The 25,472-nt window shown below is 38.2% G+C and overlaps 1 protein-coding gene across 8 annotated transcripts in view; it reads left to right on the forward strand.

Moving 5' to 3' along the window:
- The window catches only part of ORC3 (origin recognition complex subunit 3), an 86,079-nt gene that overhangs the window by 6,059 nt on the left and 54,548 nt on the right, over window positions 1-25,472 (forward strand). For all 8 annotated transcript variants that reach the window (XM_008976470.4, XM_003822860.5, XM_034962502.3 and 5 more), the window contains 9 exons: window positions 4,604-4,701; window positions 6,226-6,370; window positions 8,755-8,859; window positions 10,512-10,663; window positions 11,935-12,068; window positions 14,595-14,754; window positions 18,813-18,926; window positions 23,854-23,987; window positions 24,449-24,512. In XM_008976470.4, the coding sequence (XP_008974718.1) occupies window positions 4,604-4,701; window positions 6,226-6,370; window positions 8,755-8,859; window positions 10,512-10,663; window positions 11,935-12,068; window positions 14,595-14,754; window positions 18,813-18,926; window positions 23,854-23,987; window positions 24,449-24,512 (1,106 nt within the window). The remainder of the gene's footprint in view (window positions 1-4,603; window positions 4,702-6,225; window positions 6,371-8,754; window positions 8,860-10,511; window positions 10,664-11,934; window positions 12,069-14,594; window positions 14,755-18,812; window positions 18,927-23,853; window positions 23,988-24,448; window positions 24,513-25,472) is intronic.

Raw genomic sequence — 25,472 nt, forward strand, 5'->3', positions numbered from 1 at the left:
TGTTTGTTTGTTTTTGTTTTTTTTTTTTGAGACGGAGTCTAGCTCTCAGCATGATCTCAGCTCACTGAAACCTCCGCCTCCCAGGTTCAAGCGATTCTCCTGCCTCAGTCTCCCGAGTAGCTGGGACTACAGGCATGCGCCACAATGCCTGGCTAATTTTTGTATTTTTTAGTAGAGATCGGGTTTCACTATGTTGGCCAGGCTGATCTCGAACTCCCGGCCTTGTGATCTGCCCACCTCAGCCTTCCAAAGTGCTAGGATTACAGGTGTGAGTCACTGTGCTCGGCTGTTTGTTTTTTTGTTGTTTTTTTTTTAAGGCAAAAACAACACAGGTTGTCTTAAAGTCCCAGTGGTTTCCTGGGATGAAGTAGGGGGAATTAACTGCAAAAAGGCAAGAGGGAACTTTCTCGAGTGATGGAAATGTTCTCTGTTGACAGAGTGGTTATGTAAGTATATACCTGGGTCAAACTGTTAAAATGGTTGTGTTTAATTATTTGTAAATTATACCTCAATAAAATTCAATTAATAAAAAAAGATACTGTCTTCACTTTTTTCATTTATATCCTGATACCTGTTTAGTGATCAAATTAAGAAGACTTGACTTCTTCAATCAAATCCAGTATTACTGTCAAAGTATTTATTGCACTGGTTCTCAATCATAGCTTCACATTAGAATCATTTGGGGAACTTTGAAAAAGTCTTATTTTAATATAATTGTAGATGCACGTATAATTACAGGTAATACTCTTCCACCAGTAAGTACCCTACGACCAGTTATCCCCAGTGGCAGTATCTTACATAACTATAGTACAGTGTCACAATTAAGAAACTGATATTAATACAATCTAGTGACCTTATTCAATTCCAACTTGTGGGACTTTGAAAAAATGCAGGGTGAGAGTTCCTTATCCCAAATCTTGGGACCAGAAGTGTTTTGGTTATTGGAATTTTTTCAGATTTTGAAATATATACCTGTATATAATGAGATAATCTTGGGAATGAGACCCAAGTCTAAAAATAAAATTCATTCATGTTTCATATACACCTTAACCACATAGCCTGAAACAAATTTTACATAATATTTTAAATAATATTGTGCATGAAACAAAGTTTTGGCTGTGTTTTGACTGCGACCTGTCACTTGAGGTGAGATATGGAATTTTCCACTTGTGGCATCATGTTGGTACTCAAAAAGTTTCAGATTCTGGAGGATTTCAGATTTTTGGATTAGAGATGCTCAACCTGTGCCAATGCTAAGACCCTAACCCGGATCAATTGAATTAGAATCTCAAGAGTGGGGCCTAAGTGTTAGAATTTTTCAAAAGCTCCCCACGGGGTTATTGAGTATATACATTCCATATTCAGCACTGTGAAAATTAATTCCAGTGGAAAAATTATGATACGGAATTAAGCATACCCATGTACTAGTTTTGAATTGAAAAAATGAACTATGCCACTGTTTGACTAAGGAAATAAATGGATAACTTGAATATATAGAATAGGATTTTTTTTAAGTAATGATACACACACACACACACACACATATATATATATAATTTTTTTTTTTTAAATAGAGATGGGATCTTACTATGTTGCCCAGGCTGGTCCTGAACTCCTGAGTTCAAGTGATCCTCCCACCTTGGCCTCCCAAAGTGCTGGGATTACAGGCGTGAGTCACCATGCCTGGCCACACATTTCTTTAATGTTGCAGATTGCTCAACTTACTAGAAATAGGTCAGAGAAAATTAAAGACTTGTTCCCCCATTATCATTAGGGACACATAGCATGCAGTGACATCTAATATCATCACCAATGTAATTATAACTAATACAGTTGTTAATATTTCTTGGGTGTTTACAGTGTGCCAGACTGTTTTGTTTTTCAAGACAAGATCTCACTCTGTCACCCAGGCTGGAGTGCAGTGGCACAATCATAGTCCACTGCAAACTTGAGCTCCTGGGCTCCGGGAATCCTCCTGCCTTAGCCTCAGCTAGGACTACAGGCTCATGTCACCTTGCTTGCTAATTTATTTATTTTTTTTTAAGGTGAGATCTCACTTTGTTGTCCAGGCTGGTCTCAAATCCTGAGCTCAAGCAGTCCACCTGCCTTGGCCTCCCAAAGCGCTGGGATTATAGACCCAGACTGTTTCAATCATTTTATATGTGTTAATTTGATTAATCCCCTCAGCAAACTACAAGGAATGTATTATCGCCATTGAAATATATAAGGATACTTAGACATATAACTTTCTCAATGTTATAATGTTAGTAAATGATAGAGCTAGGATTTGAACCCAACCTGTCTGATTCCAGAGCTCATGATTTAACCATAGCTTAATACTGCCTCTCATTATATAAGGCCAAGTTTCTACTTAGAACTTTTTGTATTGAATTTAAGCTACAACTTATTAGGATTGGTTTATAGTTTTTAGTACTAGTAAACCTGATGTGTATAATTGTATGATTTGAATTTTGCTTTAGAAGTTTGCTAGGCTTTTTTTTTTTTTTCATTATGTGGCTCTAAGACCAACGGGTAGTGTTATAATATGAAAATCTTTGAGGAATTGACCCTGATTATAAGGCAGATGGAGCAGGAATGAGGGAAACATACCCAGACTTTAACATTTGCCTTCACTGGCTTCAGTTGTTGAAACAGATTGACTGAAGAAGTAGGAAGATGCTCTGCATTTTGCCCACCATCTGTCCCCTGACTGAAGACACTTGGGCACGTAATTAAGACTGGTAACTCTCCCTCTCCTCAGTATTCTGTGGATGACTGCATATCCAGCAAAACAACTGGATAGGAACTGGAGAGAGAGAGACTGGCAGCAGCACTGGCACTGTAGGAGATACCCACACTGAAGTATAGCACTGTGAATAGGAGCTGAGGCAGGTAGAAACCTGGCAACAGTGAGAGCTTATATTCTTCAGTGTAGTTTTTAAATTTACCTACCTGATCTGTAACAGACTGAGAGAAGTCATGGTAACAGTTTAAAATATCCTACTGCTGTGTTTCCCAGTTTCTAAGAGGTTTTTCATGTGTATTTTGATGCGGCATTATTCTGCACATAAAAATTGTGTCTTGATTTGCCACTTTCATGTTATGCTATGATTTTACCTATTAATGTAAAGTGACTATTTTTGTTCTTTTTAAAGGTACCTTGTTGTTATGCTTTGTCTCTTTTTTTTATTATTTATTTATTTATTTATTTATTTATTTATTTATTTATTTTGAGGCAAGGTTTTGCTCTGTCGCCCAGGCTGGAGTGTAGTGGCACAATTTCAGCTCACTGCAACCTCTGCCTCCCAGGTTCAGGTGATTCTCCTGCCTCAGCCTCCTGAGTACCTGGGACTACAGGTGTATGCCACCACGCCCGGCTAATTTTTGTATTTTTAGCAGAGATGGGGTTTCACCATGTTGGCCAGGGTGGTCTCCAAGTCCTGAGCTAATGAACCGCCCACCTTGGCCTCCCAAAGCGCTGGGATTACAGGCATGTGCCACCACGCTGGCCTGCTTTGTCTCTTAATAATAGTGTCCTCTGGCTAGGTGGGGTGATGCATGCCTGTAATACCAGCACTTTGGGAGGCCAAGGTGGGCAGATCACTTGAGGTCAGGTGTTCAAGACCAGCCTGGCCAATGTGGTGAAACCCCGTCTCTGCTAAAAATATAATTAGCCAGATGTGGTCGCGGGCGCCTGTAGTCCCAGCTACTCGGGAGATGTAAAGTGTATTCCTTAATGTGGATCATAGTTTGAAAAGTTTGAAAGCCAGTGCAATAAATGGTATTTTCACAAATAGCTAACCATTTGGAGAAAACATTCAAAAAGGATACAAAAATATACAGACAGAATAAATGAAAGACTGGACTAAACTATGTCAGTGGAAAAATGTAAGAATAGTAGTAGTAAGTCATTCAATAGAGGAGAGTTCAAAGCAAATGTATGAAACAAAGTATACAAGGTTGTAGAATAACAGCAAATAATGAAAACATTATTAAATGTATATAACTCAAAAAAGCCACTTAATAAAAACTGTTAGAAATTCAAAAGCAAATGATAGAAATACAGTAGAAAGATTGACATTTTTAATCTTAAATATGCCATAAATATGGTAAAAATAAAAGATTATAAAAAATGAAATGCAGAGGATATTGAATGTTACCTGTCCCCAAATATATGTTTTTGATGAATATAAAAAAAATTAAGGCCAGGCAAGGTGGCTCACACTTGTAATCCCAGTACTTTGGGAGGCCAAGGCGGGCAGATCACTTGAGGTCAGGAGTTTGAGACCAGCCTGGCCAACATGGTGAAACCCCATCTCTACTAAAAATACAAAATTGAGCGGGCGTGGTGGCACGCGCCTGTAGTCACAGCCACTCGGGAGGCTGAGGCAGGAGAGAATCACTTGAACCCGGGAGGCGGAGATTGCACTGAGCCAACATCATGCCACTGCACTCCAGCCTGGGTGACAGAGTGAGACTCCATATCAAAAAAAAAAAAAAAAAAATTCCACTTCTGTCACTTACTGTGTAACTTTGCACATAAGATCTATAACTTATACTATTATATGAAAAAAGAAACTGACTTATTTCTTTCTGTTTTTAGAGGACTATTTTAACAAAGGGAAAAATGAGCCTGAGGACAGTAAGCTTCGATTCGAAACTTATCAGTTGATATGGCAGCAGATGAAATCTGAAAATGAGGTGAATACTTTTTTTAATAACTTTTCTGTAACACCCTAAGTCTCATTTTTGTTGCGTCTCATCTTCCTTTCCACCAGTTTACAAGAGTATTGATGAAATATAGGAAGTATTGGTCAAGCATAGCCTGTATATCCTTAAAAAAACAACCATAATCCAGCCTGGGCAACTTGGTGAAACCCTGTCTCTACAAAAGCTACAAAAACTAGCTGGGCATGGTGGTGTGCACTTGTAATTCCAGCTACTCAGGAGGCTAAGTTGGGAGGATAACTTGAGCCTGGGAGGTGGAGGTTGCAGTGAGCCGAGATAGTACCACGGCACTCCAGCCTGGGCAGCAGAGAGAGATCTTGTCTCAAAAACAAAAACAAAAAAAACTCATATTTCTTGTGAGTGGAACAGATGTTTATGATAGTTGTTAAGGCAAGGAGCTTTCAAATGGTGACGCTCTTAAATTATCCTTTCAGGTATACAACTGTGAAATCAAGCTGTTTCTAAACTCCTTCACTTTCTCATCTTTATATTCCAGCTCTGAAACATTTCTTCACTATAGCAAACTGGTAGCTCTAGGGCCAGCATTTTAGGCTGACAACTTTTTTTTTTTTTTGGCCAACACAATGTTGTAGTTTTTGGTTTAATTGCCTTTCGGAAGGTTATATACTTTCCAGTTTATTACTGCCGCCTACCAGTCCTTACTGATTTACACCTAGTGGTAATGAGCAAAGGCTCATTCACGTATTCCATGTGATCCTTCAAGGTATTTGAATTTGTGGTTTCCAGTTTAGGCCGTCTTCATTTCTGAATCTGGATTGTTATATCCTCCTGACTGGCATCCCTGACACCATTGGCCAAATTAGAAAAGACCCTTTTCAAGGCAAATGCAGCCCAATTCCAGGCAACCCCTCCAGCCCTGTTGCCAGATTAACCCTTCTTAACCCTGATCCAATTATGTCTTTACTTCACATCCCTTCAGTGGTGCTCCCCATCGGACAAAATCCAAACCCTTTAATGTCATATATCATATATATATAATATATATTATATATATATACACATTTATATATATACACATATACAATATATAATATATACATATATATTTTATATATATATGTATATATATATATATACAATTTTTTTTTTTGAGACAAGGTCTTGCTGTGTCACCCAGGCTGGCGTGTAGTGGCATGATCACAGCTTACTGCAGCCTTGACCTCCCAGACTCAAGTGACCCTCTCACCTCAGCTTCCCTAGAAGCTGGGACCACAGATGTGCACCACTACACCCAGCTAATTTGTCTTTTATCTATAAAGATGAGGTCTCACTATGCCGACCAGGCTTGAGAGGGAATTTTTAATGGGGGAACCCAGAGCACTAATTACTAGAGATTTAAGGAAAAAACATTTTTTAATTAGGTTCATCTTTTGAACATTTTACATCATTGAATCCATGACAATTTTCTTTCCACAACCAGGAAAGACATCAGATTATTATTTCTAATAATAATAAGTTTTTGTGTGTTCTTTGTAGCGACTACAAGAGGAATTAAATAAAAACTTGTTTGGCAATCTGATTGAATTTCTGCAAAAATCACATTCTGGATTCCAGAAGAATTCAAGAGACTTGGGCGGTCAAATAAAACTCAGAGAAATTCCAACTGCTGCTCTTGTTCTTGGTATATATGCGTATGTTTGTTCATGCATGCATCTCTGTGTATTTCGTTTTTAAATTTTTTTTTATTGTTGAGAATAGTGGAAGGACCTGTTTTGATGAGCCTATTTTGTCTCTCTTATTTGTACAATTAAACCAACTATAGTTTATATTACATATTTTCAAAAACCAATAAAAATTCCTTATCTTTACAGACGATCATATGTTTGTAAATTAAAAGGAATTTATCTAGCTAATGTTCTCCCCAACTTTTGGTCGGAAGGGAAAATATATTTGTTTTACTCTTTCTTTGTAGATACATTACAAGAGTATATGAGATTTGGTAATAAAGAAACTACCAGTGTTAGTAGATTTGGTTTTCATACTTTTTTAAGTCGTATCTTCAATGGAATTACTCTATGACCTTAATTTTATTTTCCTGTGCATAGTTTTTCCATCTTAGATTGTTTCATTATATTCATATTAATTACCTACAAGGAGGTGTTTGGATGAATTGCACATAAATTGCTTTCAAATTGCAGGTTGTAAATTTCTTAAGTACTTAAACATCCATCATTAATATCTCATCTTTACCAAACATTTGGATTCCAGCACAATGGAAAAAATTTCTTTGGAATATTAGCAAATTTTCTTCATTCCCTTTGAAAACAAAGTTGAATTTATTTGGGTTCCAAACATGCTCTTAATTTCTCTTTCAATTTATTCAAGATTTGTTATGCTAGTTAGCTCTGAGATAAGGAATTAATTCTCAACCTCAATGCACCCACAGATAACCTCCAGGGATCATATTAAAATGTAGATTTTGGTTAATGGGTCTGGGGTGGGGCCTGAAATTTTACATTTCTAACAGGGTACCAGCTGATGCCCATAGTCCCAGGACCACACTAATAAGACTCAAGGGAATGATTTTTATTATGCTGTGGACCAGCTTTACAATGCAACATCTAAAAATTCTCCCATTTGAGGAAAAACTGAGGCCCAGTGATGGCCCACTTGTACCAAGCTAATGGAAAGAATGTTTTAAAATCATGGTCTGAGGAGAACATTTTTCTAGTTAAACACATTGTTGTTTGTGATAGACAAGTTCATTGTTTTATAATATAAATATAACGAATATAATGTTATTAATAAATAGCTTATAGCCAGTCAGTGAAAGCCAAGATAACCCTGTGTTTTACTGAACTTCTAAATTTGTTCAGGGATGCGTTATTATAATCATAGACCATAATGCATGCTAGGAATCATTTTGATATTTTCTATTTTCAATATCCATTTAAAAAATAGTCTGCTAATATTTTTATTCTTTGGCTCTCCTAGGGAAAAAAAAATGGTTTATTATTGCTGGCATGGATGATTCTGAAATTTTTCTTTTTCTTCCAAGCAATGAAAGTTTTGCAACTGTAACTCTTAAGCAGTTTGAAAGTGGCTGCTGCTGTTATCTGCCTAAGCACCAAATGACTTTCTAGAAATCACAGATGGTTATATTAGGGAAGATACCAGTTAACAGAATTTTTTTCCAAAGTAGTGGGAAATTTTTCAGTCAAAAATTTGATAACTGTATGCGGTGCCCTGAAACTCTGATTTGCAGAAATGAAAACCAGGGATTCCGTAAATACCAAAAGAACCCATAGTTTTACTTTTTTAAAATTTTTATAGAGACAGGGTCTCACCATGTTTGCCAGGCTGTTCTTGAACTCCTGGCTTCAAGTGATCCTCCCAAAGTGCTGGGATTATGGGCATGAGCTATACTGCACCTGGCCAGTTTTAATTTCCTTAAAGAGCTTGTTAGGAATTTGACAAAGCAATGAAATTACTTCTAAGATGTTTTCAAGGGTCGGCTGGGCACAGTGGCTCACGCCTGTAATCCCAGCACGTTGGGAGGCTGAGGCGAGTGGATCACTTGAGGTCGGGAGTTTGAGACCAGCCTGGCCAACGTGGTGAAACCCTGTCTCTATTAAAACTACAAAAATTAGCCGGTGTGGTGGCACATGCCTGTAATTCCAGCTACTCAGGAGGCTGAGGCAGGAGAATCACCTGAACTTGGGAGGTGAAGGATGCAGTGAGTTGAGATTGAGCTGCTGCACTCCAGCCTGGATGACAGAGCGAGATTCTGTCTCAAAAAAAAAAAAAAAAGAAGCTTTCAAGTGCACATCCCAGTAATTTGTTTGAAAGAGGAATTGTGCAAAATATCTTTCCTGACAAATATAGTGTATGCCTTTGGATAGCTATTGTTAATGGATATCTCATTTATATAGTATATTTCCTTGGTTTCTGTTATTAATCATTTTTTAAATGTTTTTACTTGTTTGCTTGATATGTTAAATAGCTTTTGTCATTAAATTATTATTAATAAAAATGGTGATGTAATATTGATGTATTATCTCATAGGTGTGAATGTCACAGATCATGATTTGACATTCAGAAGTCTAACAGAGGCCCTTCAGAATAATGTCACACCATATGTAGTCTCATTGCAAGCTAAAGATTGTCCAGGTAAAATATAAATGCCATAATAACCTTGATGAGATGTTACAGGCTTCTTTCATCCTTTTCTCTCTTTTTCAGGCTTTCTTTATCCCTTTTTTTGGTGGAAAGAACACAGTGCTATGTTTTGGGCAGGGTGAGGTTTGGGGGCTCTCAGAGTAATTGTGACTATTACAGAACTCTGCCTTCTTTTGCTGTCTTTGTTCTTGACCCATTTCTGCCCTATCAGCTTAACTGCCAGTAGCAGTCCAGGCATTTTGTGAGATGCATTCTTTAACCCAGTGAAACGTTTAATAAGTAGAAAGACTTAGGACAGAAAGCTGAGAATTGGGGAATGAGGAGCTCTTGTTCAGCTCAAAAGAGAGTAGACCACATGGGCTCATGTTTCAGCCATAAATCATCTTATTGTCCCACTTTGAAAAGCCACCATGGTGAAAAATAGTCCACTGACAGAGCTAATCCTGAGCATGTGAACCCATGAAATCATAAAGAGTGTTCACACTAATATATTAAAAAGCTTTTTTTTTTTTTTTCTTTTGAGACAGGGTCTCACTCTGTTGCCTAGGCTGTACTACAGTAGCATGATCATAGCTCAGTGCAGCTTGAACTCCTGGCCTCAAGCAGTTCTCCCACTTCAGCTTCCCCAGTACCTAGGACTACAGGTGCATGCCATTACGCTCAGCTACATCAGCTACATTGTGGGGTTTTGTTGTTGTTGTTGTTTGTAGAGATTGGGTCTTGCTATGTTGTCCAGACTGGTCTTGAACTCCTGGGCTCAAACAATCCTCCTGCCTTGGCTTCCCAAAGTGCTGGGATTACATCTTGAGTCACCATGCCTGGCCCTAATGTAGTAAAATTTGTTTGGATTAGATTGATAGAAGAGATTTATGTGCTTATATTGCTTTCATATTCATAAACTGATTGAAATTAAGTAAAAGCCCTTAAAGGCATCTTTAAAAATGGCTATATGAAAGATTTATAATCAGTAAAATAATTCATATGACACTTGATTTTTCTTAGGGACCTTGAAAACTGTTTATTTTCCTATGTAATTTAAATACATATTCCTAAAATTCATAGTTTGCATATCTACACATTTGCTTCTGTGACCTTTTTATTATAGATAATATACATAAGTGGCTGGGAGCAGTGTTTCATGCTTGTAATCCCAGCACTTTGGGAGGCTGAGGCAGGCAGATCATGAGGTGAGGAGTTCGAGACCAGCCTGGCCAACATGGCAAAACCCTGTCTCTACTAAAAAATACAAAAATTAGCTGGGTATGGTGGCATGCGCCTGTAATCCCAGCTACTGGGGAGGCTTGAGGCAGGAGAATTGCTTGAACCCGGGAGGCAGAGGTTGTATTGAGCCGAGATCCTGCCACTGTACTCCAGCCTGGGCAACAGAGTGAGACTCCATCTCAAAAAAAAAAAAATAAAGATAATATACATAAGCTTTGGTTTAGTCTTAGTCTGAATTAATGAAGGTACTAATGAGCATCAGTAGTTAATATGTTAAATGTTACATTAGCTGTATTGATGGTAAGTATAAAAAAACACATTCTACCAAAAAAAAGTAATACACTGAGCAAGAAGTTTCAAGAGCTTTGGTTTTATTTTTAGAAGAGGCAGAGATAAGCTTTCTTACTTTTTATATTCCGCAGATATGAAACATTTTTTGCAAAAGTTGATCTCACAGTTGATGGACTGCTGTGTAGATATAAAATCCAAAGAGGAGGAAAGTGTTCACGTCACCCAAAGAAAGACACATTATTCAATGGATTCACTTTCCAGTTGGTATATGACTGTCACACAGGTAGATATAAACTGATGATTTTCTCCCAGGAAATTGACGTATGATTTATGTGGCTTGGATTAATATTAGACAGTACTGTTTTGATCTAACAAGGATATGTTTCTGCAGCACTAGGTGTTAATTTAAAAGTAGCTATTTATTTTTTCTAATGCTACTCGAATTTTAAAATGTTCTTTTATTAGTGTGCAGCCTAATTCCGGGTAAGTGCTTAGGTTTTTACAAGGACATATTATTTGTTGGAGAATGTCCTCTAATGACAAAAACAGAGCATCAGGAATTGCTTCTGTTGCATGTTCCGTCTCTGTGACAGTAACTATAACTTTAGTATATTATCTCTTATGTTCCTCAATGTTTGCTTTGTCCAATAGAACCATGCTGCTAGTATCCACTGTCAACTTAGTTCAATGAAGAATAATCATGTATTTTCTAAAATCTAATTTGTTTTATGTTTAGAGTTCTTAGGGAATCAGTGTTCTTTAAGTAAAGTATGTTAGACAAACAGATAAGTAAAAAGAAGTTCCATTCTACCATGACAGTCTGGTGAAAAATAATAGCCTAGGTTAACACTAGGTAATTGCGTCATAAAACCATAGTCTTAGGTTATGGTGCTGTGTAGCCAGACAGTATGGGAAAAAAAATACTGTGGTTACATTTTCCAATCAACATTTTTGCTGAAATCATCGTAAGTGAAGTTTCATTTTGCTTTATATAGGGACTAAACTACGTCTAATACTTACCATAATACCTTATTTGCTCCACAATTTTAGACTTTCCAGATCAAATGCTACTTTTGGTTTATGTCAGATATCTTTTTAAAAATTGAGATTGGACCAGATGATACCTAGTATCCATTTCAGGCTTGAAATTTCACAGTGGCAGAGTAGCAAGTACTACTATTCATTATATTTTTTTCATTAAAAATACTAGTTCTCACTGTAAAGCAAAGCAGAATATAACTTTCTACCAACAGAAAAATCAATTTTGTAGAAAATTTCCTCTTCCATGTTTGTTTCTGTCATTTCCTTAGCAGAAAATATAAATATTTCATATGAGTTATAGATTTTTACTGAACCTTTTTCTTCTTGGTTATCATTCCCATGTCAGACACAGCAAGATTCTAGTAACCTGAGTTTCTATTTATCGTGCGGTAGAAAAAAAATAAACAGTGTTATTGTGAAATTTAAAGAGAGATATGTCAACATGTGGCATTATAACATTGTTTGAGTGGTAAGGCTTACCTTTAACTCTTTCTTTCTGCAATGGCTTAAAAGAAGACGGACCCAAAAATGCTAAGCAAAAAAAGGACTACTTCTAGCCAATGGCAGTCTCCTCCTGTTGTCGTTATCTTGAAGGATATGGAAAGCTTTGCCACAAAAGTACTACAAGACTTCATAATTATCAGCAGGTAGATGGTGTATCACCTGGCTTTTATGAAAAACTCCCTTTTTAAGAAAATACTACTTTTAACTTGAAAAGTATAATCTTCATTTTAATACCAACTGGATAAAAATCAAAGTATTCAAATTCTTTATAATTGAATATTCAAAGACTTCCTATCAGATTTTCCATTTGCTTTTTGAGCCAAGAATGAGAATCAAAGGCACATTTAGCCAGTTTTAAATTGACATGGTAAGATAGTATTAAATATGGTTTTTCTCACCAAGATTGACTGTCTCTTACTCACCCATTAAATAGATAAACTACTCCAGGTTGAGTTTGTTGTTTTTGTTTTTTTCTTTTTTTTTTTTGAGATGGAGCTTTGCTCTGTTGCCCAGGCTGGAGTGCAGTGGTACGATCTCAGCTCACTGCAGCCTCCGCCTCCTGGGTTCAAGCAATTCTGCCTCAGCCTCCTGAGTAGCTGGGATTACAGGTGCCCACCACCACACCTGGCTAATTTTTGTATTTTTAGTAGAAACAGAGTTTCACCATGTTGGCCAGGCTGTTCTCGAACTCCTGACCTCAGGTGATCTGCCTGCCTCGGCCTCCCAAAGTGCTGGGATTACAGGAGTGAGCCACCATACCTGGCTAAGTTGAGATTTTTATTAGGTCTTATTTTCTGATACCCATCCATCCTTAGATGCTCTGAGTTGCATATAGTTTTACTAAGCAAAAGTGTCTTCTAAATAACATTATTTTGCATTTATATAATATTTCTAGTGAGAAACTATTTTCACGATTGCATTGCGTCTTCAAAGCAATCATGTGAGACTCAGAATTGAAATAATGAACTCTTATTTTAAAATCCAGTGACATGCATTTTCCCTGGTGTATTTTTTAGGATGGAATTTATTTGGCCTCTTCTATATGTCAACTTGTTTTAATAGTTATAGCTACATTTGCCTAAAGCTATATATTGTGTTAAATAATTTACTAGTATACTTTATTTTTATTTTTATTTTTGGAGACAGAGTCTCGCTCTGTCCCCCAGGCTGGAGTGCAGTGGCGCCTTCTCAACTCCCTGCCACCTCCGCTTCCCAAGTTCAAGCAGTTCTCATGCCTCAGCCTCCCAAGTAGCTGGGATTACAGGTGCCCGCTGCCACGCCTAGCCAATTTTTGTATTTTTAGTAGAGACAGGGTTTCACCATATTAGCCAGGCTGGTCTCAAACTCCTGACCTCAGGTGATCTGCCTTCCTTAGTGCTCTTTGGGGCCTCCCAAAGTGCTAGGATTACAGACATGAGCCACCACACCCAGCTAATTTACTAATATACTTTAAATTTCTACTTTGATAGGATCTTTTTTCCCTCATTGATTCTAAGAGTTCTATATACTAGGACTTTTCTTTTTTTTTTTTTTTTTGTTTTGAGACAGGGTCTGGCTCTGTCACCCAGGCTAGAGCGCAGTGACATGATCTTGGCTCACTGCACCCTCCACCTCCTGGGCTTAAGCAGTCCTCCCTTCTCAGGTCCCCAAGTAGCTAGGACTATAGGCACACACCACCATGCCCGGCTAATTTTTGTATTTTTTGTAGAGATGGGGTTTTGCCATGTCGCCCAGGCTGGTCTCAAACTCTTGGCCTCAAGAGATCTGCCCTCCTCAGTCTCCCAACGTGCTGGGATTACAGACATGAACCATCGCACCCAGCCCAGATCCTAGGACTTGCATGAACCATTGCACCCAGCCCAGATCCTAGGACTTTTCTTAATACTGACACTGAACTGCTTAGCATGCTTGGAAAGTACACAGTACAAAATAGTGACAGAAAAGCTGTACTTTTTTTTGGAGCTTAGACTTAATGACTACCTTAGCCATCAAAAGTGAGGAAGACTATAGAAAGGGCTCAAACTTTGAATGAGAGATTAAATGGAATGGTATCTAACATCTCTTCTAACACTTAAGATTGTATAATCTTCGGCCCGGGCATGGTGGCTCACGCCTGTAATCCCAGCACTTTGGGAGGCCGAAGTGGGTGGATCACATGAAGTCAGGAGTTTGAGACCAGCCTGACCAATATGGTGAAACCCCATCTCCACTAAAATTAAAAAATTAGGCATGGTGGCACGCACATGTAGTCCCAGCTACTCGGGAGGCTGAGGCAGGAGAATTGCTTTAACCCAGGAGGTGGAGGTTGCAGTGAGCTGAGATTGCACCACTGCACTCCAGTCTGGGTGACAGAGCAGGACTCCATCTGAAAAAAGAAAAAAGATGGTATAATCTTCAGGAAAACTTTCTGGACCTCTCTGTTCTTATTTATAAAATGAGAGCATTTATTAAGAGATTGATTTCAAAGCTAGACTGTCTGGAAAGTAATTATTTCTCTGTTTAATAGAAGAAAGTGAAAGACTTAGAAAATTTTAGTGTTTGCAATGATAATCCTTAACAGTGTCTTATAAAGTAAGCATTAAAATAAAGTTTGTCTTATGTTGAAATATGATGTATTGAAATATATTTGCTAAATAAATTTCACTTTTGTGTCTGTCTTTCAAAACTAGTCAACATCTCCATGAATTTCCACTAATACTCATTTTTGGAATAGCCACATCTCCTATTATCATCCACCGATTGCTTCCTCATGCAGTGTCATCTCTATTGTGCATAGAACTGTTCCAATCTTTGTCTTGTAAGGAGCACCTGACTACGGTACTCGATAAGGTAAAAAGAATAAGTTTTACCAGTGAAATAGGATGAAAAGAAAACTGCCAATAATAGATTGTTAAGATAACTGTTAACGATAAGCCTCTACAACTCTCTGAGTACTATCTTGAACATATTCCTTCACATACTTTAATATTTTTACTTAATAATTTTTGTAGTGTTTTATAGTTTTACAGTGATTTTGTATATTACCTCTTCAGGTAAAATATAAGCTTTATGAAAAGCTTATATGTACTTAATCTCTTTATATCTTTACTCAATAGAAAATTATAGGTTTATAATGTAAATTTTTACAGAATTTGTAGACTTTGTAGTAACAATATATTTTGACTCTTACATTTTGATTTTTCTAATTTTTATTTTTTTGAGAAGGAGTCTAGCTCTGTCATCCAGGCTGGAGTGCAGTAACAAAATCTTGGCTCACTGCAACCTCTGCCTCCCAGGTTCAAGTGATTCTCCTGCCGCAGCATCTCAAGTAGCTGGGACTACATGAGGTGTGCCGCCACGCCTGGCTAATTTGTATTTTTGGTAGACACAGGGTACCATATTGGCCAGGCTGGTCTGGAACTCCTGACCTCAAGTGATCTACCTGCCTTGGCCTCCCAAAGTGCTGGGATTACAGGCATGAGCCGCCACACCCAGCCTGACTCTTACATTTTGTATAAAATGATTTGAAGTTTTTAGTGGACTGTTTCCTAACTGATTTGTCATGCTGCTCTTGACAACAAATAAATACTAACATTTTCCTAGACCTTAGCAACTAAAGTTAATTAACTATGTTTCTACGTAAATGCAAGTATGATTCTTTAATATTGACTGTATTAGTCTGTTCTCACGCTGCTGATAAAGACACACCTGAGACTGAGCAATTTACAAAAGAAAGAGGTTTAATGGACTCGTAGTTCCACTTGGCTGGGGAGGCCTCACAATCATGGTGGAAGGCAAGGAGGAGCAAGTCACATCTTACATAGATGGCAGCAGGCAAAGTGAGAGAGCTTGTACAGGGGAACTCCTCTTTATAAAACCATCAGATCTCATGAGACTTATTCACTATCATGAGAACAGCACAGGAAAGACTTGCTCCCATGATTCAATTACCACCCACCAGGTCCCTCCCATAGCACTTGGGAATTCAAGATGAGATTTGGGTGGGGACACAGCCAAACCATATCATTCTGCCCCTGGCCCCTCCCAAATCACATGTCCTCACATTTCAAAACCAATCATGCCTTCCCAACAGTCCCGCAAAGTCTTAACTCATTTCAGCATTAACTCAATAGTCCACAGTCCAAAGTCTCATCCGAGACAAGGCAAGTCCCTTCTGCCTATGAGCCTGTAGAATCAAAAGCAAGTTAGTTACTTCCTAGATACAATGGGGGTACAGGCATTGGGTAAATACAGCCATTCCAAATGGGAGAAATTGGCCAAAACAAAGGAGTTACAGGCCCCACGCAAATCTGAAATCCAGCGAGGTAGTCAAGTCTTACAGCTCCAGATGATCTCCTTTGACTCCATTTCTCACATCCAGGTCATGCTGATGCAAGAGGTGGGTTCCCATGGTCTTTGGCAGCTTCACCCCTGTGGCTTTGCAGGTTACAGCCTCCCTCCTGGCTGCCTTCATGGGCTGGTGTTAAGTGTCTGCAGCTTTTCCAGGCACACGGTGCAAGCTGTTGGTGGATCTACCATTCTGGGGTGTAGAGGATGGTAGCCCTCTTCTCACAGCTCCACTAGGCAGTGCCCCAGTAAGGACTCTGTGTGGGGACTCCAACCCCACATTTCCCTTTCACACTGCCCTAGCAGAGGTTCTCCATGAGGACCCTGCCCCTACAGCAAACTTCTGCCTGGACACCCAGCTTTTCCATACATCTTCTGAAATCTAGACGGAGGTTCCCAAACCCCAGTTCTGTGCACTCACAGGCTCAACACGATGTGGAAGCTGCCAGGGCTTGGGGCTTGCACTCTCTGAAGCCATGGCCCGAACTTTGTGTTGGCCCTTTTCAGCCACAGCTGGAGTGGCTAGGACACAGCACCAATTTCCTAAACTGCACACAGCACGGGGACTCTGGGCCCAGCCCGTGAAATCACTTTTTCCTCCTAGGTCTCCAGGCTTGTGATGGGAGGGGCTGCCATGAAGACCTCTGACATGCCCTGGAGATATTTTCCCCATTGTTTTGGGGATTAACATTTGGCTCTTTGTTACTTACGGAAATTTCTGCAGCTGACTTGAATTTCTCCTCAGAAATGGGATTTTCTTTTCTATCTCATTGTCAGGCTGCAAATTTTCCAAACTTTTATGCCCTGCTTCCCTCATAAAATGGAATGCCTTTAACAGCACTCAAGTCACCTCTTGAATGCTTTGCTGCTTAGAAATTTGTTCCTCAGGATACCCAAAATCATCTCCCTCAAGTTCAAAGTTCCACAAATCTCTGGGGCAGGGGCAAAATGCCACCAGTCTCTTTGCTAAAACATAACAAGAGTCACCTTTGCTCCAGTTTCCAACAAGTTTGTCATCTCCATCTGAGACCCCCTCAGCCTGTTTCATTGTCCATATCATTATCAGCATTTTGGTCAAAGACATTCAATAAGTCTCTAGGTAGTTCCAAACTTTCCCACATTTTCCTGTCTTCTGAGCCCTCCAAACTATTCCAACCTCTGCCTGTCATCCAGTTCCAAAGTCACTTCCACATTTTTGGGTATCTTTTCAGCAGTGCCCCACTCTACTGGTACCAATTTACTGTATTAGTCTGTTCTCACACCGCTGATAAAGACATAGGCGAGACTGGGCAATTTACAAAAGAAAGAGGTTTAATGGACTCAGTTCCACATGGCTGGGGAGGCCTCACAATCATGGTGGAAGGCAAGGAGGAACAAATCACATCTTACATGGCTGGTAGCAGGCAAAGAGAGAGAGCTTGTGCAGGGGAACTCCTCTTTATAAAACCATCAGATTTCATAAGACTTATTCACTGTCATGAGAACAGCATGGGAAAGACTTTTCCCCATGATTCAGTTACCTCCCACCAGGTCCCTCCCACAGCACTTGGGAATTCAAGATGGGATTTGGGTGGGGACACAGCCAAACCATATCATTGACCTTCCCCAAATTGCTTCTGGACTCACCTCCTTTAAGATGTGCTTTATGCTGCTTATTTAAGGTAAACTAAAAACAACCTGCCCACTAGCCACTTACACATGGGTTTTAGTGTTTTTCTTTTTTTCCATAAAGGTGATTTATAGACACTTTTAAGGAAAATGTTTTCAAGCTGCTATTTTTAAATTTGCTTGGCTAGGCCGGAAAGGGTGGCAAGCACCTATAATCCCTTTTACTTGGTAGGCTGAGGTGGGAGGATCACTTGAGCCCAGAAGTTCAAGGCTACAGTGAGCTATGATGCCACCACTGCACTCCAGCCTGGGCAAAAGAGCAAGAACTTTCCTCTACAAAAAGAAAACAAAAAACTTGGTTATAGCCAAGTTCAATTGGCCTTTTACAACTATGCTTCTGTTTAAGAAGCCTTGTGTGACTTTTCATTTTCAGATGTAAAACATCACTATAGACAATTGAAAATTAGCCAAATAATACAAATTCAGCTATTCTATACTTTTGAAATAGACATCTGTGAAACAGACATTTGTGTTTCTCATTCAACAATACATAATATATTACTCTTCATTAATTTGAATCAGTAGTAATGAAAAAAATCTCATCTGGTAATAAGAATTGCCAAAGCCTGCAGCTTCTTCAGTGGTTTCTGGTGAGGAAAAAAAAAAAGGATGATATAGTTAATAGGTGGTATTTTTTTTTAATTAGGAATTTGATGGAAGATGGTATAGATCTTTGGTTCTGAAGATATAGTATAAGTAGCTTCTTTTTGTTACTCTTGTATAAATTAACTTAAAATTTTTGTTGACATTTGAGCTTAAAAAACTAGCTATTATTGCAGCTTTCATAGTTAACTGTGTATAATATCATTCTTTGCCTCATTATTAATACTTAGTATTTATGAAGAGTGAAGACTAACAAGGAGTGTGTCCCCCTCCCTTTTAATCTCTTTCAGCTACTTCTTACAACTCAGTTTCCCTTTAAAATAAATGAAAAAGTATTACAGGTTCTGACCAACATCTTTTTGTATCATGATTTCTCAGTTCAAAACTTTATAAAAGGACTTCAGGTAAGAACACAGTAATGGGTTTGAAAATTCTCAAGCTGATTCTAAATAATTTGCACATTATTTCAGGCTGTCTAGTGTGGTAGGCATTTTAAATGGCAAAATCTAGAATAAGTAAATTCCAGTTATTTTATTCTACGTTCTACAATTCCTTTGTTACCTTGCAGCAAACTGTAGAGAATGCACTCATTAGGATATCAATAATGGGAAAAGACTTCTATTCCAGCAATTCTTAACCATTTTGGGGGTAGGGACAAGCGGACTTTTTTGGTTTGTTTCCGAGACTCTCATGAGAGCTTGTGGACTTTTTCTACCAAGGAAATGCTATATATAAGGGGTCAGCAAACTTCTGTAAAGGGCCAGATATTAAACATTTTTAGCTTTTTTTTTTTTCGAGATGGAGTTTCACTTTGTTGCCCAGGCTGGAGTGCAGTGGCATGATCTCAGCTCACTGCAACCTTCGCCTCCCGGGTTCAAGCAATTCTTCTGCCTCAGCCTCCCATGTAGCTGGGATTACAGGTGCGTGCCACCACGCCTGGCTAATTTTTGTATATTTAGTAGAAACAGGGCTTCACCATGTTGGCCAGGCTGGTCTCGAACTCCTGACCTCAGGTGATCCACCCACCTTGGTTCCCAGAGTGCTGGGATTACAGGCCTGAGCCACTACGCCCGGCCCATTTTTAGCTTTGCATGCTACATGTGGTCACTGCTGTTGCTGTTTCTGTTTCTTCTTCTTTAATAATCCTTTAAAGATATAAAAAAGGTTTTTAGTTTCTGGACCATGCATGTGTGTGTGTGTGTCTCTGTAATTTGTATTCTGATACATTGGGAATTCATTTTCACTAGTTTCATGAATTGCCTGAAGCTAATTCAGGAATTTAGCTTCATGATATATGCTGTAACCTAAAAAAGATCCCCATTCTCCAGTTGTTTAAAAGTTAGTATTATTTCCTTTTCTTGGAAGCTACATAAGTGTAGTCATTTTGAATACATGCCAGTTGTCTAGTTCATTAAAACCTATGCATTATGCCAGGCACGGTGGCTCATGCCTATAATCCCAGCATTTTAGGAAGTCAAGGTGGGAGGATCACTTGAGCTTAGTAGTTTGAGACCAGCCTGAACAACATAATGCAGCCTCATCTCTATTAAAAATAAAAAATAAGCCAGGCGTGGTGGCTTATTTACAGAGTCCCAGGTCCTCGGGAGGGTGAGGTGGGAGAATCACATGAGCCTGGGAAGTCAAGGCTGCAGTGAGCCATAATTGTGCCACTGCACTCTAGCCTGGGTGACAGAGCAAGAGACCTGTCTCTATAAAAAACAAATAAAATTCTGATTTTAAAAACCTATATATGTATTAGTAACCTTTGGTGCAAAAATTCAATTTGATAATACTTCATTTTGTGTAGTGCCTTGAAGATTATAAATTATTTCTCATGTTTCCTCCCTTCAAAAAAAGATTGCAGTGGTTTCTTTGGCTAATATGTATCTTTTCCTCCCAACTTTGACTTTTTAAAGAGTATTTTAAAAGAATAAAGCATTATTTACCTTAGGAATATGTAGAATTAAATGATATTAAGATTAAACTTTCTAAATTATTTCTTTAATTTCATTTCATTCATTTACTCATAAATACTTGTCAAGAACCTATTGTCAACCAAGCACTATGCTGAACCCTGAAGATACAGATAAAAAAGAAATCTCTGGGCTGGGCGCGGTGGCTCACGCCTATAATCCCAGCACTTGGGGAGGCCGAGGCAGGCAGATCATGAGATCAGGAGTTCGAGGCCAGCCTGGCCAACATGGTGAAACCCTGTCTCTACTAAAAATACAAAAAATTAGCCAGGCATGGTGGCGCATGCCTCTAATCCCAGCTACTTGGGGGGCTGAGGCAGGAGATCACCTAAACCTGGGAGGTGGAGGTTGTAGTGAGCGAGTGAGCGGAGATCATGCCACTGCACTCCAGCCTGGGCAACAGTGTGAGGCTCCATCTCAAAAAAAAAAAAAAGAAATCTCTGCCTTCAAATTGTTATTTGTTTAATGATGGAGGCAAAACAGTAAACCCACAAGTCTGAGTAGTCAGTGCTATGAAAGAAATATGCCCTGGGGTTCCATAGGAAAACAGAAGTGTATGCCTAAGAAATAGGAGCGAGCCAGGTCAGAATTTCAGGCAAAAGCAACAGTAGGGGAAGAGAGATCTGTTAGAATGCTATTGCAGTAATCTAGACAGGACATGACAAGGACTTAAATAAACTAAGGTAATGGTAGTGGAACTGGAGAGGAGGAAACAAATTTGAGGATGAGATCGAATAAAAAAACCTAGTGACTAAGTAGGTCATAGGATGTTCTGTTGTTTTGTTTTTTCTTACTTGACTTGAAGCTGAAAGGTTAAGAGAGGAGTAAGATGACACAGGCTCTAGCTTGGCAGATTGGAGGTTAGTACCGTTTATTAACTGTACATGTTAATACATAGCAAAGAGCAAGGTTGTTGTGAGAAAAGGATGAGTTTCTTTTTGTATATGGTTAATTTAGGGGTGTGTTAGACATAAAGATTTTGTGCTCAGGAGAAAGATTTGGACTGGAAATAGATATTTAGGACTTATCCTTAAAAGGTGGCAGTTAAAGTCATGTTATGAGGATGAAATGTCAGCTAGAGGGAGTAAGGAAAGGCTAAGGGCAGCACCTTAAGACAAACTGACCTGTAAAACTGAGCAGTAGAAAAGGAGACTAAAAACAAGGAGAACCGGTAGAAAGTGGAGTACCACTGAAGCCAAGGGAAAAAGAGATTCAGGAAATAGAAACTGTACTCTAAATACCTTGAGACAGAAAGTAAAGGACATTAACCAAGTTACTTAATCTCACAGGGTCTCAGTTTTCTCATTTGTAAAATAAAGCAATCAGATTAGATGATTTTATGGTTTCCTGATAATTTATTAAGCACTTCCTTTATGCTTGACACTTTACTAAACTATTTACATGGTTTTTTTGTTTTTGTTTCTTTTTGAGATGGGGTTTCGCTCTGTCGCCCAGGCTGGAGTGCAGTGGCATAATCTGAGCTCACTGCAACCTCCGTCTCCCGATTTCAAGTGCTTCTCCTGCCTCAGCCTCCTGAGCAGCTGGGATTACAGGCATGCGCCACCACGCCTGGCTAATTTTGTATTTTTAGTAGAGATGGGGTTTCACCATGTTGGCCAGGCTGGTCTCGAACTTCTGACCTCCGGTGATCCACCCACCTTGGCCTCCCAAAGTACTGATATTATAGGCGTGAGCCACCTTGCCTGGCCTGCGTGGTTTTATTCATGTGTATTATCCTCAGTTTTGCACATGAAGAAATTAAGATTTAAGTTAAGTGGCTTGGCCAAGGTCACACCACTAACAAGTGACAGCATCTTTAGACCTCATTTCCCCAGTTTTCCTAGTCCTCAGTGGAAAATATTGGTAAGTCGTGATTTCTACTTGAGACAGAGTCTCACTCTGTTGCCCAGGCTGGTCTCAAACTCCTGAGCTCAAGCGATCTTCCATCTTAGTTTCCTGAGTAACTAGGACTATGTAATTCCTGATTTCTATAGGATGTACAGCAGGACATATTATCATTCTGTGTGTTTTAGCCTTCCCTTCATTAGGTGGATATGTTAACCAACTTGTTGATTGACCCAGATATTGAAAACACACTTGAACAAAATAGTTAAGTGAAAATGGGTTCATATCCTATTTGTAGCTCTACTGTAACTTCTGTGGCTTCCTCCCATTCCTCTTCCGCAGCAAGCCCCTTAGCCTGTTTAGTTTTTATTTTTCTCATGTCTAAAAAGTACTGTTAACATTGGGATAAGCATTATCACTTTGACATAATTAGAAAAGAGAAGAAACAAAATTATGTTAATATGTGCAAAAGTAATTTAGCACCTGGCATAAACAGTTGCTTTCTATTTTGTACTTGTTTCTAAGTTAGGCAGGCCCTTTGCCTTACAGCCTTAGAGAATGGACTATTTTGGAAGATTTCCTCTAGCCTTGGGTATCTTGTTGTCAGCATTATGAACTCAGAAATTCATTATCAGTTCCCCCAGGAAGGATCAAGCCCAAGATTATTGATTCATCCCAAACAAATACCTTAAGATGGATATGTAACCTAACATGCTGATTTATTAATTTGTGATGAGGAGTGACCAGTATCAGGGTACCTGAAAATACCAAACTGGTCAAGCAAAGTTTGCTTAGAATCAACATAATGAACATTTGCATAGTCTTGCAAGTTATACCAGTTTCTAGGTATAAAACTCAAGACTATCCAAATGTATACAAGATTATCCAAACGTTCATTATGTTGATTCTAAGCAAACTGAATGTTAGAATCTGGAAAATTGTCTTCCCTTCTACCATAGAGCCCACAGCATTCTATTATTAAAATGCTTATATCTACCAGATAGTACACCATGTTTTCCTCCATGGGAAAAAAATTAATTTGAAAAGATAAATTTTCATCATTCACTTTAATCCATAGGCACAGCTCCTACCATAGCAGCATTATTTTTTGTAACAGACCAGTTTTTGCACTGATTTTAGATTGGCATTTTCTTATGGGTTTTGGGGTATCTATTAGACCCTTTCGTTAAACCTCAGTTCGGTCCACACCACATTTGTAATTATTATGTGTTGCTTTTGCAGATAGCTGTTCTATCCATTTGCATTAGTTTATCTTAGTTTGTATTTCAAAGATTACCATTTTCTGACCTGCTTCACAGAATTGGAACCTTAAAATATGAGAGTTATATAGCCATTTTTATGTTGTTTGCAGTGTTATTGTGACATTATTAAATATATTAGTGCCATAAATACTTTGGCTCTTTAAAAAAATCCTTAAAATTGAGCAGATTGTAGCGCAATAGATTTACTGCCAAAATATAACAAATATGTTTAATCTTCACATGTCTTTCAGCTTTCTCTATTAGAGCATTTCTATTCCCAGCCCTTAAGTGTCCTGTGCTGTAATCTTCCAGAAGCCAAAAGAAGAATAAATTTTTTATCAAATAATCAATGTGAAAACATCCGACGTCTACCATCTTTTAGGAGGTAAAAAGAGAAGTACATGTTTAACACATACTATACTAGAATTTGGTACTAAATAAGAGATCTCAGATCCAGTTATTTCTGAAGTAGGGAAAGGAATAGTAACCTATTCTGTTTTTAATTGTGGGATTTCCTTGTTGGATTTGAAAATTTGGCAAAAAGAAAAGTATTTTTACAAAGGGACATAATTTGCAAGTTCTCCAGAGTTACTTTTTAGAAATAACATTTCCTATTCCTGGGGTTTATGGCCTTTTTTAATGTTTATATCTATAGACTATGAAGTCCAGCTGATTTAAGGAGTTTAAAATTACCATTAAACCATAAATGTCATACTGAATTTATTTTTGTGAAGAAATGAAAAAAATGTGGCTACCAATCTAGGTAGTTCTTTTTCCCAATATGCTATTTAAATATGTTGAATGTTTAATTTTCTCTTTTTGTGTATGGAATGGTGAAAATTCTAGGTACGTGGAAAAGCAAGCTTCAGAAAAGCAAGTTGCACTCTTGACCAATGAGAGATATTTGAAGGTAGGAATGTGAATGTGTTTCAGTTTCATTCTCTTTTTCCTTTCATAAAGAAGAATATGCATGTAACATTTATTGAGTTAATAAAACATATTTGTGCATCTTAATATTTATACAGTGAAGTACTGGGTCTTGATAGTCACCTAGGAATGTGAGTTTTAAAGATGACATAAAACCTTAGCTCTAAAAGTTGAGGCTTTTTTTAATCAAGAAAAAATATTAAACACCAAGTTTCTCTTGTGGCCTATTTTGAAAGCACCTTTAGATCTATAGAGATCTGCTATGTGAATCTTTTTCCACCTAGCAGTTTTGGAATCTGCCAGCAATTTCGTTGTAATGTTCTTTTTAAAGGCTGTGATAAATAAAAGCATTTAGAAGCCAGGCAGCTTAGGCGTCTGCTGCTAAGTGGGTATTGATTTGATTTGAAGAAATATCATTATATATTGATAATATAAAGCTAGGAAAGAAGTAATGAGCTTAGAAAATTATCAGTGAGCTGTACAACATAAGGAATATCAAAAGAAGGAGGGCTTTTTTCTTTCTTGAATAAATAATACTTGGATGTAGTATATAATTCAAAATGGATATAGTATACTATATATGTTATAGTATATAATATACAGTGAAAGGCTTCGTTTCACCTCTGTCTTCCAACTACCCATGTCCCTTCCCTGGATACAGCCAGTGTTACTAGTTTCTTATATTTCATTCTAGATAGAGTCTCCATACATACAAGTAATTATATTATATTTTGGCAGTTGCTGCCTTCTTACAATATTCTGCACCTTCTTTCATTTTGTACTTAATCTTGGAAATCATTCCGTATTAGTACTGAAGAGTGACATAGTAGTCTATTGAATTAATGTACCTTTTTTAAGAACATGCCTCTTACTGATGAGCATTTAGAAACACATAATGTCACATTTATTTTCATACTCCTCATGCCTTTTTTAGGAAAAAGTT

This window comes from Pan paniscus, chromosome 5 (assembly GCF_029289425.2).
Source record: "Pan paniscus chromosome 5, NHGRI_mPanPan1-v2.0_pri, whole genome shotgun sequence".
Classification (NCBI taxonomy): domain Eukaryota; kingdom Metazoa; phylum Chordata; class Mammalia; order Primates; family Hominidae; genus Pan; species Pan paniscus.